Source organism: Emydura macquarii, unplaced genomic scaffold (assembly GCF_026122565.2).
Source record: "Emydura macquarii macquarii isolate MOO-44397 ecotype Brisbane River unplaced genomic scaffold, CSIRO-AGI_Emac_v2 contig_2768, whole genome shotgun sequence".
Lineage (NCBI taxonomy): Eukaryota > Metazoa > Chordata > Testudines > Chelidae > Emydura > Emydura macquarii.
The window spans coordinates 13,841,892-13,860,309 of record NW_027132905.1 but is presented as its reverse complement, the minus strand read 5'-3'; the positions used below and the strand labels follow the sequence as shown (position 1 = coordinate 13,860,309).

The following is an 18,418-nucleotide window of genomic DNA, read 5'->3' as shown; positions in this document are numbered from 1 at the left end:
GTAAGTCTTTGATTAGATAGAATACAAAACATTTCAATCAAGGACACCCCTTGTCTGGTAAATTTTGCAAGGTTCAGACTTCACAACTTTCATTTCATTTCCACCTCTCAGCTCCCGCCCAGCCTGAATTTTAAAGTACTTTACATCAGTTTTTGACAGACCAGTGGAGAAATGTCCTTGTTTTTAAAGAAAGGAGGCTGCTTGTGTTTTGAAATTACAGCTTGCAAAGGTGCTGCACTGAACTGCTCGGTCTTACTGAGCCATCCCCCTCGTCTGCATTCCTTGGAAGGAATTTATCGAGGTCCATAAACACTGGAAATTCAAGACAGAAGGTCAAAGTGTTTTGTGCCATATCTGCTTTTAAGAGCTTTGCCAGCTTCCAGAATGTGGAAGGATTTTTGAGAGAGGAGATGGGGACAGTACCCCACACGACCTTTATTTGCTATTTGATTCTCAGCTGAGTCTTATTGGGATTATTTGACCCAGAAAGGATTGGAGAACCACACTTGTTCCATTAAGCTGTGTATACTTGCAACACATTTCAAGTGAACTCATTGCTCTGTATGGTCCTTCGACATTGTCTTGGTGATCCGAGTTTATACAACAGCAAGATGCTTATGATAATTATTATGCAGTTTGTATCCCTACACTTTAATGGCTCTGATTTGATGTGTAAAATGAGGCTGCAATCATCACATTTGATTATTTTCCACCTTAAATAAATAAATAAACTCTCTAAGGCACCAAATTTAATATTACACTTTAGCCTTTCGTCTCAAAATGCTTTATAAAACTTACATGCAACATCACAGCTCTTGCTAGAAGATAGTAACCGGCCTGTGCAGAACAGCACCAGAGGGAAGGGTAGTTTTGCTTAGCATACTTTATATCTCTTAATATGTTTTAATATATCTATATATGTTCTTAAGAAAGGATTCCTTGTGCTCTTTAATGTCTGTGCAGGACTTTGTTTTATTAAGGGCTCGTCTAGAAAATACTACATTAAACTGCAAGGAATTCAGTTTAACAGCCTTACAAGGATGATGGGCTGAATGAACTCTTGGGATTTAGATTTGCAGTTCAAATCTATCAAACCAGAGTCCAATAAACCTAAGCCATCCTTTGCATGGGGAATGCTCACACTTTCATTTTCCAGTAGCTACCAGTGCACATACTTGCACAAATGAACAGTGATATTCAAACAGACTTTGTGTAAAGTTCCTCTAGACCGATCATATTAAATCATTTTGGGTAAAACCCTACTTCCCACGCCATACCTGAATTGCTAGGGCGATTCATGGTGACTGTGATGGAAGGAATCACCCCCCACCCCAAGTGCTCTGTAGTTGCCACTACAGCAGGGCCCAAGCATAATTTTTTTGGACCCAGTACAAACTTGTAACACGGACCCCCCCCCCACACACGTACCACAGTCCCTCAGCCCATACATATAATCTCATGAGCCATGAAAATGTTTTTCCTCATGGTAATGGGGGTTGCAGCCTGGGCCGGGTGTCCCAGGGCTTCTGGGTCCTGCTAAAGTGTACCCTTTCCCCCTCTACTTTTGGGGGCCCTGCACTTCAGCCGTGACAACACAATAGTCTCTATTACCATTTCCTTATTGATTGGGACAGTAGATCTGGATAGAAGCAAATCCACCAGCCTCATCCTGCTGTCTGACTCTGCTTCCTGGTGGTGTACAAACTCCCTGCACAGGCTCACCAAATACTGCCCCACCTTGGCATTGTGGAAAGGACAGAAATGGCAAATGGTAACAGCTGCTGTGGAAGGGACAGGATTTGGGCCATAATAAGGTACAAGTCTAAGCAATTTTTGCTGTCCAGTAATTTTTTAAAAATTATTAAGTAGTCCAGAATATTCAGGGACTCTTGACTGGCATGATACACTTTGGCAACACTTGTAAACTTTAAGAGTCAATGAGCCAGATTTTTTCCTGGCATTACTTAATTGACCTCAGCAGAATTACACCAGTAGAGAATTTAGCCTAGAAATCTTGGGTAAATCTCAGAGGTACTGTCCTTTCCTGATGCCTCAAGTAGCATAAGTCTGTCTGTGCCATAGCTTTCCTGTATCCCGTGGTTATACCCAGGTTTGCTTCTATCCTTCATCTGTTTCATGAAAAAACTCTCAGCGTTTCTGACTGATTTGAAGAAATTCCTTTTGTTGTGGGCACAGAAGCAGAAAATGTCTCCTTGAAACAAGGAATGGGGAGAGAAAACATACCTGGCAGGAGCCAGTGGTCAGGAACGTCTTTAAACTAGTGATATGGACATTGAATAAATTCTCACATAACAAAAGCTTCTTTGGAGGATGACCTCACACTTGATATAACTTTTTAATTTCATCTTTGAAAGTCCAAGAAAGCTATAGGAGCATTCCTTGACACTGTCTGAATAAGAGTATTGCTAGGCTTTTTGTACTAAAGACACTTTAATTAAACTCCCATCACGAAAACAATTAGGCCAAATTTGCCATACTTAACTTGTCAATAATTTAGTAGCTGGATCCCATTAATAGACTACTCCCTGTGACTGTGTTGTTGTAATGATGCGGCATTGCCAGCTGTGTGCTACGAGAATCAATCAGTGATCAATATTTTACATGGGCTTTTTTTTTTTGTTGTCTCCTGGAGCTGTGAAATATGAATATAAATAAATAAATCCCGACTGGATGTAGTTGGGTTTTCATGGTGGCTTTATTATCTCTGTGCGCCACATGCCTGTTTCTGAGAACAATTTTCCTACACACTCAAGATTCTCTTCTTGTCTCCATTATATTGTTATATTAAATTGCACCGATGTGAAAGACAAAAACAAATGAGCTTTGTTCAGCTCTGTTTACAGATGAGCAACTGAGACCCAGAGAAACGAAGTGATTTGCCCAAGGTCACTTCACTGCAACTGGCTATCTGGTTGGCAAGTTCATAGAGACTGAACTACTCACACATTTAAAAGAGAAATTTCCAGCTTAGGGTGGAGGTTTGCTGGCTTGCCAGAGTGAGAGTGAAGCTTGCTTTGCTGCTGCTGATCCGTGGATGCAAAGGGCCTTTATTGTTCAAGGCTTTTCAGTGTGGCCCCACCTCACCTTAAAAGGGGGGAAGGGGCAGGTCTTTCATCCCACTACCTCAGTGGTTCTCAAGCTTATTTGATCGCATCCCCCTTCTTTGTGTCTGGAGTAGGTTACGCCCCTTCCCCCAATTACATTTAATGATTTAAAAAATAATCAAAATGCAACGTATTAAATATTAAAAAGAGCAAGGGATTGATTCAAACAGAGTCATTGAAGTATATAGGCAATACCATACAATGCCACCCTTTCCTTCTGTGCTGCTGCTGGCGGTGGCGCTGCTTTCAGAGCTGGGTGGACGGAGAGCAGCAGCTGCTGGCCAGGCACCCAGCTGTGAAGGCAGCACCACCCACCAGAAAGCTTTACAAGCCTCCCCCCTTCCTCCCGAGTACATTCTGTGCCCCCTCAGGAAGGCCCGCCCCCTGTTTTAAAACCTCTGCACTACACCAACATTAATTTTACAACAATAACAAAATCGTTTTGAGGACTAACAATATGAATGCCTCCCCCTGGTGGAGCTGGACAAAAACGCTGTTCTTTTCTCCCCTGCCCACAGTCATGCCCTCTCTGATCCACTTGTCTGAATCTGACTAATTAATTTTGATACAGGACTAAGGCTTTATGCCCGTTTCTAAAGTATAGTTCATTATAGAATTACTGTCTATGCATTTAAAGAGAGGAATACAATTGTTACATTCTTGTTTTATAGGACAGACTTCATCCAGAAAGGCAAGGTATCGGTTACAGGAGCAGGGCTCCTCAACTGTGTATTGGAAACTTTTGCTCAAACCTTTCTAAACCAAGGAGTCAAGAAGGTAGGTTTAATTTATTATTTATATTTGTTCCTAAAATCGCATTTTAAATCTGTTCCAAATTTTGCCCATCCCATATAATCCACTTTGGGTTTTAAAATCACAAGAAATTTAAACTTGGCTTCTTCACCCAATCATATAAAAAATAACTTTGGCCTTTTCCTTTTATTGTAAATAATAAACAACAAGAATTGGGATACAGTTTGAATATGTAATAGTAATTTTCCAAATGTATTTTTAAAGCATTCTGGGACACTGCCAGATCAATTTTGTTAAATTCATTATTTCTCATTTTCTCATTGGAACATTGTTCTGCTAACATTTCATTGTACCAGTTAATATATTGTAATAATAATAGTTTATAGTTTAATAGCACTTTTGCATCCAATTATCTTGCAATACTTAACAAACATACATTTATATCTGGCAGCACTTTTTCTCCCAGCAATGTTGGAGGCTTCAGGCAGCTTGATGTATTTACAATAGCAACAGTCAATCTTCTTGTAACCATTGTATATGGATCAATAACCCTGTCTTTTGGTAATAACTATGAAAGGAAGTAAAAGCCACTCTGGTATCCAGGAGTGTATCCCAAAGGAATTAATATTCGAACATCATTCATTTGAGAAAGGCCTGTCATATTAATAATCTGGATTTACAAACAAAATCTCATGCAAATTATTCAGCATGAAATTTAATGATGTAGAATTCCTACATTTGGGGAGGACGGGGTGAGGAGGAGAAATGTTGCTGTCTAACTTGCTCCATATGCAGTTTTCATCAGACAGAAAGGAAAGGGATGCTTAATTAAGCCTTTTCACTGAAAAATACACATTTTGAGTGTTTTGACAAGTATCTTGCTTTTATGATGTACAATAAGTGTGGGTGGGTGACCAGTGGTGCTGCATTTTCAGATCTGGATTTAAATCTAACATAACACACACAAATGTAACTGACCTAAATTTACGGTATTTATAGCATTTTTTTCTCTACTAGGAGTAATTTGACTCTTCAAATGTACTTGAAGGACCAGCATTGTCAAAGGTGCATTGAGTTGATTTCTAATTAGCAACAGATACAACTGATAGATTTTTGGGGTGTAGGATTTCCAGAAGTGCTCAGCGTAGGCCTGATTCTGCACCTATAGGACCATAGGAGTTTTCCCATTGTCTTTGGTAGGAGGAGAGTTAGGCTAGCTCTGAGTATTCTCTTTTGTAGGTGCAGTTACATAGATACCCTCATTCCGTCACTTGTGCCCACAGACTGAGAGGCTGATTTTGAAAATATGGCTCCAGGTGTTACTCTTGGAGAAATATTTCACACTGTGTTGTTTTCATTTTATTTTCCTTGGGCTACTTTTCATACTCTAAAGAACCTTTTTCTTTTTTTAAAAAGAGACCATAGTTATTTGCACCTTTAATAAACCTTTATTTTGTAATGGGTTAATCTTTAAGCACCTAACTAATATATCACAGCTTGGTATTAGTGCACAAAATAGAATCCAGATCACAATAACTGTATCATACTGCATGGGAATCGCTTTGAGAATTTTGGCTACAGCTGCAGATCTGTGGATAAGAAAAGCCCAAATTAAACAAAAGTGACCTACTTGTTTATGTACCTTTGCTTCTATGCTCTTCTTGACAAAGCAGTCCATCTAGATAACATTTGTCTGGGATTCATCTGGGCATTTGATTTCTTTTAAGTCCTTGAATAGGGGGTTTCTATTACAGAGAGCTGGGAATGAGGCAGTTCCAATTATACTCGGCTAAAATATCCTTACATTCAGTGATAGACAAATAATCTTTTAAAATGTTAAAGCAACATATACTTAATAAATGACCACTCTTGTGTTCTAAAGGTTCCCATAGCTTTGGGTTTCTGTATTCCCAAAGCCAGCGCTAAGTGGAGATTAATTCATATAGAAATATCTACTGTTCAGAATTGTGCCAGTAGTAATCCAATTAATCCTAAAGACAGAATCTTGAGACCATTAATAAGGAGGTCATTTTACTCTTTTAATGAATTGCCTTTTTCTGCCTTGGAGAAGAAATTATGAAATAATTCATTAAGATCTAATAAATCTTCTTGAGATGTTGATTTGTATCTGCACTAAATTAGTCTCATATAGCCAAAAAAAGCCACACTTTTTCATTACTCCTGGTATTTCTAGTGCTGGTAATAAATGGAAGTATAATAATGTCAGGATTTTGAAGCGTTTACAGAGAACCTACCCATCCATACCCCCTTCCCCCCCGCCCCAATCCCCTTCCACTAGTCCACTTTTAAATCCCACATTTTAGTGTTTAAAATGAGTTAGAGGTTATGGTGGGCTAGTGGGAAGTGGAATTGAGGGGCTGGAAGAGAAAGCATTGAGATAGGGCATAGGCTGCAGATTGAGCAGGAGAAAATGCTGCCTTAATATTTATAGTTATGAATTGACTATAATCAGGCATCTGTTTTCCCACACAATCATTATTCAGTATCTCTGAAATTTCTATAGTAATAGAGCAGAAGGCACTTCTATTCACGGAGCACTAGAGAAGGTGATTTTGATTTTTTTCCCCCCCCGGTATATTTCATTACTGAGAGAGAATCTCAGTAACTGTTAAGCTGTGTTTAAAAAAAAATGGAATGACTGAAATCTTTGACTCCTAATTCTAGATTATCTTCTTTGATTTAATTCAAATGCTGACCAAAAATTGTACCCTGTGATGGGAAATAAGATGTGAAGTTTCAGAATTATTTCTTTTGTTTTGTGGAAATTCTGAGTTGGGGCTTGAAAGCTTTCCAGTTTAAGGCTAGTTAACTTCAAGTACAGAAAGGTAATGGTCCTGTTTTTGATGTTGTTGTTGCTCTAAGGCTACTTTATGATCCTCTGATAGTGTAAAAGGGCCCCAATCTAGGCGCAAATGTATAAAGGGGTTCCCGTACTAGCATAGAACTGGCCAGATGGCATAGGGTGCATTCTGGGAAAGGGAGAGGGCAAGTAATTGGCGTTATTCTCCTGCTATTCTCAGTTTTCCATGGGCAACGAGAGTGTAAGTTACACTTAACAGCAGTGTTGAGACTTGAGAAGTGAAAAGGTTGCTTAAAACACCCAGCGCAGGAGTGGGGCAATGGATGTTGGGCCGAAATCTCTCTTTATAATCTAGTGAATGGTGATGTGTCTGCTTGAGGAGATGCTATGTTAAAGTCAGTGTAAAAAGGAAAGAATGTAATTTTTTTCCCCTGAAGATTCCTCTGCAGAAAAAAAAATCTGCGGATAGTGTGCATCCGCTTAGTAGCTGATAAGATGATCCATAGGAATAACTCTAAAATCTGAACAGATATGCTCAGGGAATCCCAGCTATCAAAATAACATATTCTGGCATCTGTTGAAGAGGCCTTGTGACTGACATTGGATCTCTCTTCTCCAGTTTATTAATTATTGTGTAGACATAGCAGTTGGAAGATGCTTACTAGCTTGAAGCGAATTGGTGACCAAGTCAGTTTAATTTTAACCTACTTTAAAAAAAAAAAAAAGTGATCTAATTGATTTGTAGGTTCATTGTATATGGTTGCTGATCATCTGCAGAGGTAATCTGCCTTTTGTGCTATTTATTAAGTGAAACTGTTTTAAGGCCATTTTATAAAATGACCATGCGTAGCAGTGTGTGTTGATTCAAGTCTTAACCATGTCTCTTAAGACCTGAAGTGTTCATATTATTGCCCATTCTTGGAATATTTTTTCTTAGATTAATTTTTGATGCCAAGAACAAATATAATGCATGATGGAATGGAAATATAAAGATGTTATCATTTCATGATATAATTAATCTCAGATGATGGAATTATTTAACATGTAAAATATTTGTTTAATCTCACAATTTTTTTTGTCATGGTTGCAAAAAGCATGCCAGCTATTAGAATGCTGTTTTTGTAGGCTTAGCATAATTCAAAGGAGACTATTGTAAGAAGTGCCTAGTTAATCAAAAACATCTAGGTTACAGATCTTTGTACTGGAAGTGGAGATGAATTTTACATTCAAACGTAGATTTTTTTTTCCATCAGAATCAAATTTATGGTTTCTATTTAGGGTAAAATCCTCCTACTCAGCACTTAATCTCATATTTTATTTAATATTTATACCATTCAGTAGTTGTACATGGTACATTACAAACAGAATTCTGTCCCAAGTAGCTTGGAGTCCATATTAGCTGGTAGTTTACAGTCTAGGTGAAAACTAAAGTTCCTCGAGATGGGTGTTTCTATGGTGTTGGTGGGTCGCATAGATTGCCATTCATCAGACTTCCCTTATTTATTTTGTCAACCACCCTCTTAGTTCGTTTTTGTACATTCTTTGATATCTGATGTCCAGTGTGAGATTTCTGCAATAATAAATTCACACTCAAAAGAGAACATGTCACCCAAAAGTTACACTTCTGCATCTTGGACTCCATACAACTCCATAAGCTCTCGTCTCTTAAGCAAACTAGTACAGTAATATCTAGATATTTGCAAAAAGAGAGATTCTTACATTAGGGGGAAAAATCTTTATCTTGGAAAAAATAAAACTATTCTATGGCTTGTCAATCAGAAAAGCTTTTAAGCTGTATCTATAAAGGTGGACAGCTTAATGGGTAAGCAATGTTTGTTCTGCATTTCAAGTGCATCATTGCACTGTAAGTAGTGTAAATTTAGCCCCTTTAAGCTTGATCTCCTGTGGCTGAGATTTAAGTGTTTGAACTTTAGTTGAAAGGAATATATTGATTAGTCTTTGATTTAGTCATTCTCCACTGAAAAGTTACTCAGTAATGACTTGTACCTGCCCTTTAGTATTTTTTATTCATTTTATAGATTCTCTGCCCACCCCCCAACAATTCTGCTTAAAAGACGGCAGTGCTATGAGGAGGAGAACAGAAAAAGCAGCTGTCACACTGTGAACATAATTGATTCAGTAAATAACATTTTGAAATTCCCAAGGCGAACCTCTAAGTCTTCACTTATGTCAATTAGCGCTCTATTCTGTAAATGGTGGCATGCTTAATTTAGACTGATGGGCTAAGCTAGCCAGTTCTCGCTTCCTATGGAAAGAGTAGTCATGGAAGGCAAGCTATTATATACACCTGTAAAATTTCACCTGCCTTTTCTTAAAATGTAGGGCTGTGTAATGAACTGCTCTTAAATGTTTTATTAAAACCAGTATTACTTTTTATTTTCTCATATACTCTTATACTCAAACTGAGCAAGTATTTTGTCAGCTTGTTGAACTAAAGAATACACAGGGTGGAATCCTGGCCCCACTGAAGATGTTGGCAAAACTCTCATTAACTTCAGTGGGGCCAGGATTTCACCCACAGGATTTGAACATGTAGTAGCAAAGATTAATGGCATAATTCAGAGTTTATACCACTTAATGAAGCTAGGAGAGAAGGAGAGTGCTTGCTCCTCCACAGACTTCCTTACGTAGTCTTGGGGCAGATCTTTTAGGCCTTTTCTTCAATAGGAAAACAGGTGTGTTCTTAGCTCTGGTTAGCAAAGTCAAGCTAAAATTCTAGTGAAGACCAGGCAGTTCAGAGTTTTCATGCAAGTTAGCAAGTCAAGTTAAAGCCTGCAGAAGTCTATTCTTTAACTCAGCCTGCCAACTTGTGTGATACTGTCTTGTCTTCACTAGGATTTTAACTTGAGTTAGCTAAGAACACACCTTATTCCTAATGAAGACATAGCTAGTGTCTCTCTGCCTCAGTTCTCCCATGTGTAAAATGGGGATAATAACACTGCTTCACCTTACAGTGAGGATAAACACAATAGATTTGAGACACTCTTATAGTATGGCAACAGGGGCCAATTAAGTGCTTAAGGCCTGGTCTACACCTAAAACTTAAGAGTTGACCTAGCCATGTTGTTCAGACATAGCGAAGCCAATTTAAGCTCTGGTGTAAACACCAGTAAGTCAACAGAAGAATTAGTTTGTCAACCTAGCTACCACCTCTCGAGAGGGTCCATTTATAACGGCAATGGAAAAACCCCTTCCATTGCTGTAGTAAGTGTCTACACTGCAGCGGTGTAACTGCAGCTGTGCCGCTCTAGCGTTTGTGGTGTAGACATTCATACCCTTAGATATATGGTCTGGCGGGGCGTACTCTGTTAGGGCCCCGTGTTTTCGGTGCTGTCTTCCTCCTCAGCACTGTAACAGCCTGAGCTGGTTAGCATACAGGTCGCTGCTTTCCATCCTTTGCCTGGGAGGACATGGGTGGTGGGTAGAGCTGGTTAGTTGTGACATAAGGATTGTATGGGGAGGTTAATTTATTGTTTGACTTGAGCTGGTTTTCTGTGTGTATTTAGCATATTTCTAAAAGATTCAGGGGCTCCCAGAGCATTGGATTATTATAGTTTGGTAAAAGTTTGAATAAATCAGTAAATAGAACAGGCTAACACATGTTGCCTAAGACATTGCTTATCTTGAGGATTATCCCCCATTTCAGCAGTCAATGAGAAGTAACTGGTGTGTCGTGCTCTGGTGCAGTCCTTTAGTGGAGACAAGGCAAGCCTCATTTGTACTAGAGGCGCTTACCCCAGTTTCATGCAATATTTATCTGATGATCCTTTTGCTCCTTTATAAAAATAATTCCCAGGTCTTATGCAGCATGTTTCATCCATAGAGCTCAAAGCACTTTACAAAGGAGCTAAGTAGTGTTATCCCCATTTTACAAATTGAGACAGGGGGAAATGAAATGCCTTGTCAAAGTTCACCCAGCTATTCAATGGCAGAGCTGGGAATAGAACTCTGATCTGCTGAGTCCCAATACAGTGCTCCAGCCAATAGGCCATGGTGTTTCTAATTAGAATAAAATGCTGTTGGCACAATATAATGTATACACTCCCCTACTTCATCTCCTCGCCGCCCCATATGCACACACCAAACTATATAATAGCACTCCCGCTCCAGTACTGCTGCAGACAAAACTACAATGGAGTTATTGCTTTTTTATAATAAAGCAGTAAATTGTTTTTTCTATATTTGACCGTCATCTGGTTGGCTGGATGATCTGAACAAGTCATCTGCTTGCATGTTGTAGTGTCTGTTTAAATACATGTGATATGTAGGTTGTGATTTGTCTGTGTTCTTTTCAGGGTATTAAAATAATGGAGACACTTCTGCAGGAACAGTGTGGGTGCCCATTTTCCTGATAAGGAACTGTAAGTGTGTCATCAATTTAAAGATACATAATGCAATATATATATAAATTTACACACACAAAATGCATTAAACATAGATTTTTAGTTGTTATAAAAATATATACATTTCTTAACTAATATGCTTAACTGACATTCTACATACTGACTTTATATATAATTTATAATTCATATATAATTTCTGGTCCATTTTGAATAGTATCCAACACTTACTTATACTGATTTCAGGAAAAATAATGAAGTGCTGCTTGCTGAGACTTGATAATACAACAAGGTTGCTTAATATCATGTTGATTAAGACCTCTTTTGTGTGCTGTCTTTTTCTCTCCCTAATTTATCTATCACTAGACCATGAGAGTGATAGTCAGACTTAATAAAACAAGATGTTAACTTTGTCTGAAGATCATTATTGCTTGCAGAAAAGTAATTTCTTCAAAGATTGAACAGAGAGGCAAGATTTGGCCGACTCTAAAAGTAGCTTCAGAATGAGAGCAAATGGCTATTGATTAGCTCCTAATAAATGTTCTTCTAAAAGCTGTTTTCTATGCTTTTAAAGGAAGAAAAGTGTCACCAGAGCAATAATCTTTATTGCTATCACAGTTTCGAGTGAAGTTATCCAAATTTTATTGGTACCATTTTATTGAGGAAACAGAGCATGCAATATGCTTGTCTTAGAGAAAAGAGGGCCATAGTCCTCAGTCTTTCAGACAAGATTAAGGAAAGATTTGCTGTTTAAAGGGACTCTGATCCTGAGTGATCCTGGAGAAACAGATGTAAATGTGAAAATAATGTGTTCATGTGGATTTCTGCTGTAATTTCCAGACACTAAGAAATTGGAGAGAACCAACATCAGCAAAAAATATGAATAGCCCTCCTTGCTATGAAGAGATCTTCTATTGTGTCAACCAATGCACAGTTCTCTTAAGTGTTACCAAGAGAGGTATGAATGTCCCCTATTCATTTTAGTAGTTTGTTTATTTTGAAGCTTAAGAGCGAGGGACATTGATTCTATTCACAGATTGAGTAATCTGGTCAGAAGTGTTGGTAGAAATGTGTGCCATCAAAATTCCATGCAATAGTGTGGACGTAGCATCTCTCTTTAAGTATTTGGTATTTCCAATGTATCTGCAAAACCTGAAAACCAACAAAAGAATAGAAGCTTCCTTTGAAAAAAACTTTGTCTAGTAGCCCTTTGAGTTGCGAACATTTCCTTCTGAATGTGGACCAGTGCAAAGCTCCCCTGCTGAGCCTGTAGAAACATGGAAACAGTATTTCTGGGAGATGTGACTACACCCATTTGGAATCATCACTCCACTGAGGAGAAATCCAATGACGACAATTTGTATCAACATTGCTACTTATTTCCCTGCTTATCATTTAGTAGAAATATCCAGCTAATATGCCTAGGCCAGTGTGGTTGGATTCTTTTGAAAGGATGTCCCACAGCTATAAATTTACAAGTTTTAAAGAGAAAATAGTTGATTGTCCTGATAGGAGCCAACAGAGATGTTTAGGGGATTAAAAGGTCTCTGAGTAAAGTAAAGGGAAAAAGAGGTTGCCTGGATGAGGGATTCTTTTTGAAAGAGCAATTCTATTTAAAACTTATTAAAAAAACAAGTAAATAGTCCCACTGCAGTCAATGGATGTAAGGTGATACTAAGTGCTTACAGCTGAACATGAGTGTAATTGTTTTACTACTGAGGCCCTGGAGAGGATAAATTTTGGCAAATCCACACTTCTATATACCGTGCCAGAGGACCTTTAATATCCATGCAGAACAGGCTGAGCCTCTGCTTTTAAGACCTTATTGGAATAGCTTGGGGAAAAAAAAGGTAGAAATAGTACACATTTTTAATGGTAAGATCAATTAGCAATAGAATCGTTTGATTAGGGAGATACTGAGCCATTATCATTAGTGATTTTTAACAGTAAGTTAAATAATATTCTTGTAGCAATAGTGTGGAGGAAAATCTTGTTCAGTTTGAGAAAATTGGAGTAGGTAATTAAGTCCTTTCCAATCCTCTCAGATATAGTTTTATGATCAAAATGATTAAAGCAGCATGAAGTAAAATCACACTTATGATCTACAGCCAGTATATCAAGGCATGTTTAACTCACTTCTTCCAGAGGTTAACCAATTTTTCTAGTGAGCCTAAGAGGAATTTTCTATCAAGGGGTTGCTCTTGTATTTAAAAGTTATGAACGATTCCTGATGACACATCGCATCATAATATAGGTAATACCAAGCCCCAATCCAGCAAAGTACTCACGAACATGAGTAGTGGAGAGTAATCCCTGTGACTCCAATGGGACTATTCATGGGTCTAGAATTACGGACATGATTAAATGCTTTCCTGGATCTTAGCCTTTTATGAAATGAAGACAGAAACAGAAATGAACAAATACGTTCTGCACAACTTTTTTTCTTTTTAAATAAACCCTTCAAAATTAAAATCTAAAGCACACTTCTGAAAAGCTGCGCTATAACTTCTAATTCATATATTCAATATTTTGGCATGACGGACATCTGATTGTTCATTACACTAAAGGCATGACGTGGAGCATGCTTCAGAAAGGGTGGCCATAAAAGGACAAGCATTTGTAAATGAGAAAATGGGTTGGTGAATTGGAATATAACAGTCATGGCTTCTGTAGTATGTACACCTCTGTAAACTTTAATTGTTCTGTTTGATTTTTATTTTTGAAATGATGTGTTTTAGATTTTTTACCTTGTTTATATTTTTCAGTGAGTCAGTTGATTTTAAGTAGGGCATATTTTGGCTTTGTCCCTATGTAATTTTGCAGTAGACAAGTTTGTGAATGAATAATTTAGATACAATAGGCAAAAAAAATCTTAGAGGATGACTTGCATTGTATGATGTATGGAGAAAGAGACCATGCAGTAAAAAAACATTTGTGTGTCCTATTATCTCATCAGACCCTTCGCTGTCATTGAACATATCTGTGGGGATGAAAGCTCTGCTCCTCCCCTCCCCCTTTCTGGCACTGTTTATCCTCTGAGATCATAATCCTGTAGATAACATCAGTTCGTTGAATGAACTAACCACTTCTTTTAGAAGTGAAGCATTAAATGTTCTCTGGAGGTTCAAACAGGAAAAGTATATAGGATCTGGTAGAAAATCCTTCTTATCCAAAGGCTTGACTGTGGAAAAATATCCAAATAATAAGTAAATTTAGTCTAATGTCCTGATATGAAAGATTTTCTACATGTGTTCAGAGATTGATTAATGATTGAGACTGTTTGCTCAGATATACTCTGGAAATGAGTGGAAAATGAATACATAGATTCTTTTGTAAATGTATAGGCCAAGATTATGAAAGTCCTGCTATATCCTTAGTAGGTCCCTAAATAACTGGCTTCACTCCCCCCTCTTCCCCCCAGGGTCTGAAGGCCAATTTTAGTCAGTGGAAAGAAATGTATTTGTTTCAGTGGGCTTTGGCGCAGACCCACAGTTTTGATAATCTTGGCCATATGAACCCTTAAAGTCATGTTCCCTCATATATGCAAACTTCCCTCTCCTGGATGGTGCTGCATTTGACATCCAGTGAAACCTTTTAAAAGTTAAATATTTGTTCCTTACTCATGACCAATACACCTGGGGAAAAGCTATTTGCTTACTCTATACTTTTTCTCTGAAACTTTCTGTCATTCTAGATTAAGTCTGTGCTTCCAGGCAATTTAGAAATTCTCTGTAAGTGTTCCTTATTGCAGTTTTTATTGCTGGTTGTTTTAAAATCTTAAATTTTTTGTTCTTTTGTAGATTGCTCTAATGCTCTAGAGGGAAGAGTTTCATATACAGTAAAAACAAATTTTGTTAAGGAACAAAACAAAACTCTGAATAATAAGAGCAACCCTAAGTAAAATGTTGATTCTAAGCTCTCAGTAATATGAACCTGTGCAGGTGAGGCAGGGCAAACTATTTCAGAATGAAGTAGATCATTTATCTTAACTATATTGTGTTTATGAGCTTTGTCATGATAGGATGAAAATTTGTTAATCCCAATATAGCAGTAGCAGTCTTTTTAGCTAAGGCACTCATTAGTACATTTCTGATAGCTAATTGTTTGACAGCATTAGCAATCAATTTTATATATTTTTTTAGCCAAATCAACTGCTGCTATAGCATATGAAATAAAATCATGAATGTGGAACAATGATTAAGGGACTTTATTTCAGCCAGGTGATCTATTATCAGTTTTGCCATACAGTGAGGAAAGGTGCTGTAATTTTTTATATATTGTGTGTATAAATGGATATTAAATGTTGGATGTTCTTTTATATGCAAACGACTATACTGTGAAGATTTAATTTATTATGAAGCAATTATACATATGCTGTGTGATTACACAAAGGTGACTTAAATGCAAAATAAAATGTAAAATGTCAGAGCTAACTACAACAGCAAATGACATTACCTCTCAGTACAACCTTGAAATAGTGCACCTCATAACATTGCAATTGTTATAAAATAAAATTATTAGAACTCCTGTTTCCAGACTATGCTCTGTTATCTTTGGAGGTTCAGACCAGTGGGCTTGCTCCCATATACAGTGGAAGTAGAACTCTTTTTCAGTTCTTCCATCCACATGCATGAATGGTTTTTTCCCTTTTTTCCAGTCTGGATACTGTAGATTTGATCCTGCAACTACATTTACCTGCATCTAACTCAACCTGAGGTCAAATGGGACTACCCATGTGAGCAAAGTTATGGGTATGAATTTTTACAGGGTTGAGCCATGTTCTAGATCTGGTTTCAATCTGCATTGTTCCATTTTAAGTCAATGGACCTACGTCTCTTTACATCAGCTGAAAATTTGGCCCCAATATGTCTTGTGGCGAAAGAACTCTAACTAATCCATGGATATTGGCACAATGGACTGAAATGCCTCTACTTCTGTTTCTCACTTTGCTAGTTAATTGAACTTTTATAATTTTGGTCTTTGAACACTGAATAGTCAGTGTTTGTGAAATATTAGAAGCACGTAATAACCAACAAAAAATGCAGTTTTCTAATATATTTATAGGTATTTTCTTGCAGGTTAGTGCTCTGTGTTGCTTAGAAGGAAATGATAAAATTATTTCTCATAACTTAAAATTCCTCATTGCTTGGAAATTTGTGACTAACATTTGATTCTCAATCAATAGCCATATAATTTTAATGGACTTTAAAAAAAAACTAATTAGGGGGAGCTCAGACTAAAAACTGATGCCATGATCGAATCCCCAAATTTTCATTTGTTACACTGTCTGCATAAGTGCATTGAAACATTTTGTTGTTGGGGTAAATGGTTTAAAAATCTTACAGTGCATGTCAAGAAAATAAAATATAAAGTAAGTTACATTTTGTACCCTCCAAAAGGTTGAGTATTGTAATTTTGAGTTAGTTGCAAAGACAAATCCCAAAATGTTGATGATAGGGACATTATTTAACTGAGTATCAAGTGATAGAATTAGACATTTATGGTGCAACAGACAGAAAATCTAAACCAGTATTTCGCAATCCTCAAAAAGGCAATTGGTTTGGGGGGTTGTGAGCCATTGAAAATTGTTATGATCAAAAGCAAATAAAATCTTGCTTCCCTATCCCCACACACTCTTTCAGGTCAACCTCTTGAAACACCCACACCAATAATATATACAGGCTTACCACTGATACACTTTTTACAGTTTTATAGTAACGTAAAGGGGTTGTGACAAATTCTGAGTTTGAATGTGGGGTCGCCTGCCTGAAAAGGCTGGGAAACATTGATCTAACTAACCTATCCAGAAGCATTTTTAAAGTACACATCACTAGCATATCTAAGCCACTTGCCGTGCATATAATGAATGAAGCCTAATCCAGTTTGTATGTTTTCCTGTTTAAATTCTTATCCATGAAAACAATGGGTAAGATAGAGTTCAGAATTTTTACAGCCAAGCATCAATAAAAGGTATAAATCAGTCTATGCTACAGTTTCTGCAGTGATGAACTTCATAAATGCTGTGTTTCTTGGTGCACAGGTTGAAACATTTTGCTGCTTTAACTATACCCTTTGCCTTTTCTCTGATGAGCAAAATCATTAGTCACATGGAAATCAAAGAAGCTCTTGTCAACAAGTCTGAAGAAGTCCCTTTAGGACTCCACAAAGCGAGTTCAACAGAAAAGAGGATTGACAAATGAGTTCCTCAGGGAAGCTACTTACAATAGAGATGGGAGTGGGGTGGATATAAGAGGTCACATTTAGTACAATGTATTTTGGGGAGAATGGTATAAAATGTCCATCTTTCCATATTTTCACAGGTAATAGTTTAAGGTGCAGGGGTGGCAAGTCCTGGGTTTTATTAAAGTGGGAGCAAAGAATATCATTATAAAATGTTTGGTGGCCACAGCGGAGAGATTCTGTGGTGAAATTGTTCTCTCTGCTGTAAATTCATTTATATGCGTTGACTGACTTATATTACCAGTCCAAGACAAAGACAAACATTTTCAGATAAATAGAGGGAAGTGAATGTGTAAATATCTGTTCTCTCCTTTTAACTGCTCAGTAAATCTGCTTGTCTCATTATAATGATTGCTAACATGAAGAGTACACTTTTAGTCTTCTGGTTAGAGAATATTGTAACTAGAACAGATTGAGAAAGGGGGGGAGGATAGATCCTTTAAAAAAATGAATTAAATGGAATATTCAAACAAAGATTTAACTTGCAGCATGTTTTTTCCACAGAATCAGTCCCTCTTCATCTAGGAAGAAGTGTTTCCACCCTGTATTCCTCAGTGGTTCTGCAAGCACACTGTTCATGTTTTTACAAAGGCGCAGTATCCAGGGCCTATATTCCCTTCATTAAGGGGTATTACATGAGACTTAAATAAATCTGTTGTTATATATATAATAAAAATAAGTGCAAGCAACTGAAGAGCAACTTGTTATAGACACAAAGCTGGTGTAAATATAGTAAAGGGACTTGACCCTGTATGGGGATATATGATTTAGTGTGTTGGGGGTAGGGGGAAATGCACTGTCAATATTCTATGAACAGGAGGTAACCCCTCCATCTGAGAAAGTGAGAGGAGGTTGCCCCTCCTCTCAGAGGGAGGGGAACAGTAGTTGGAGGAGGAGAGGGGTATGTTGCGGGAGAGAGGTGGACAGTGGGGATCCTAAGAGTGACAGACTCTGGAGAGAAACCAGGACAGAGAGAAACAGAGTAAGAGGAGAGACTGAGGTTGAACAAGACAGACAGATGTGGAGAAGAAGGTCTATTCAGTTTAAAGCTGGGTGGTCAAGTCAGTGCATGTGTGCACAGCATATGGGGTGTTCCTGAGCATCCGTTCCTGATCATT

At 37.7% G+C, this 18,418-nt stretch overlaps 1 protein-coding gene across 3 annotated transcripts in view; it reads left to right on the top strand.

Moving 5' to 3' along the window:
* PRELID2 (PRELI domain containing 2) overlaps nt 1-17,939 on the top strand; it is a 46,101-nt gene extending 28,162 nt beyond the window's left edge. The window contains exons 5-7 of one of the 3 annotated variants that reach the window (XM_067567087.1): nt 3,797-3,902; nt 11,016-11,081; nt 17,805-17,939. In XM_067567087.1, the coding sequence (XP_067423188.1) occupies nt 3,797-3,902; nt 11,016-11,072 (163 nt within the window). In that variant the 3' untranslated portion in view covers nt 11,073-11,081; nt 17,805-17,939. Of the gene's footprint in view, nt 1-3,796; nt 3,903-8,738; nt 8,829-11,015; nt 11,082-11,900; nt 15,591-17,804 lie in introns of those variants that run through there. The other 2 variants (XM_067567086.1, XM_067567088.1) reach the window with 2 other exon arrangements.
* The last annotated feature ends 479 nt before the right edge of the window (nt 17,940-18,418 follow it).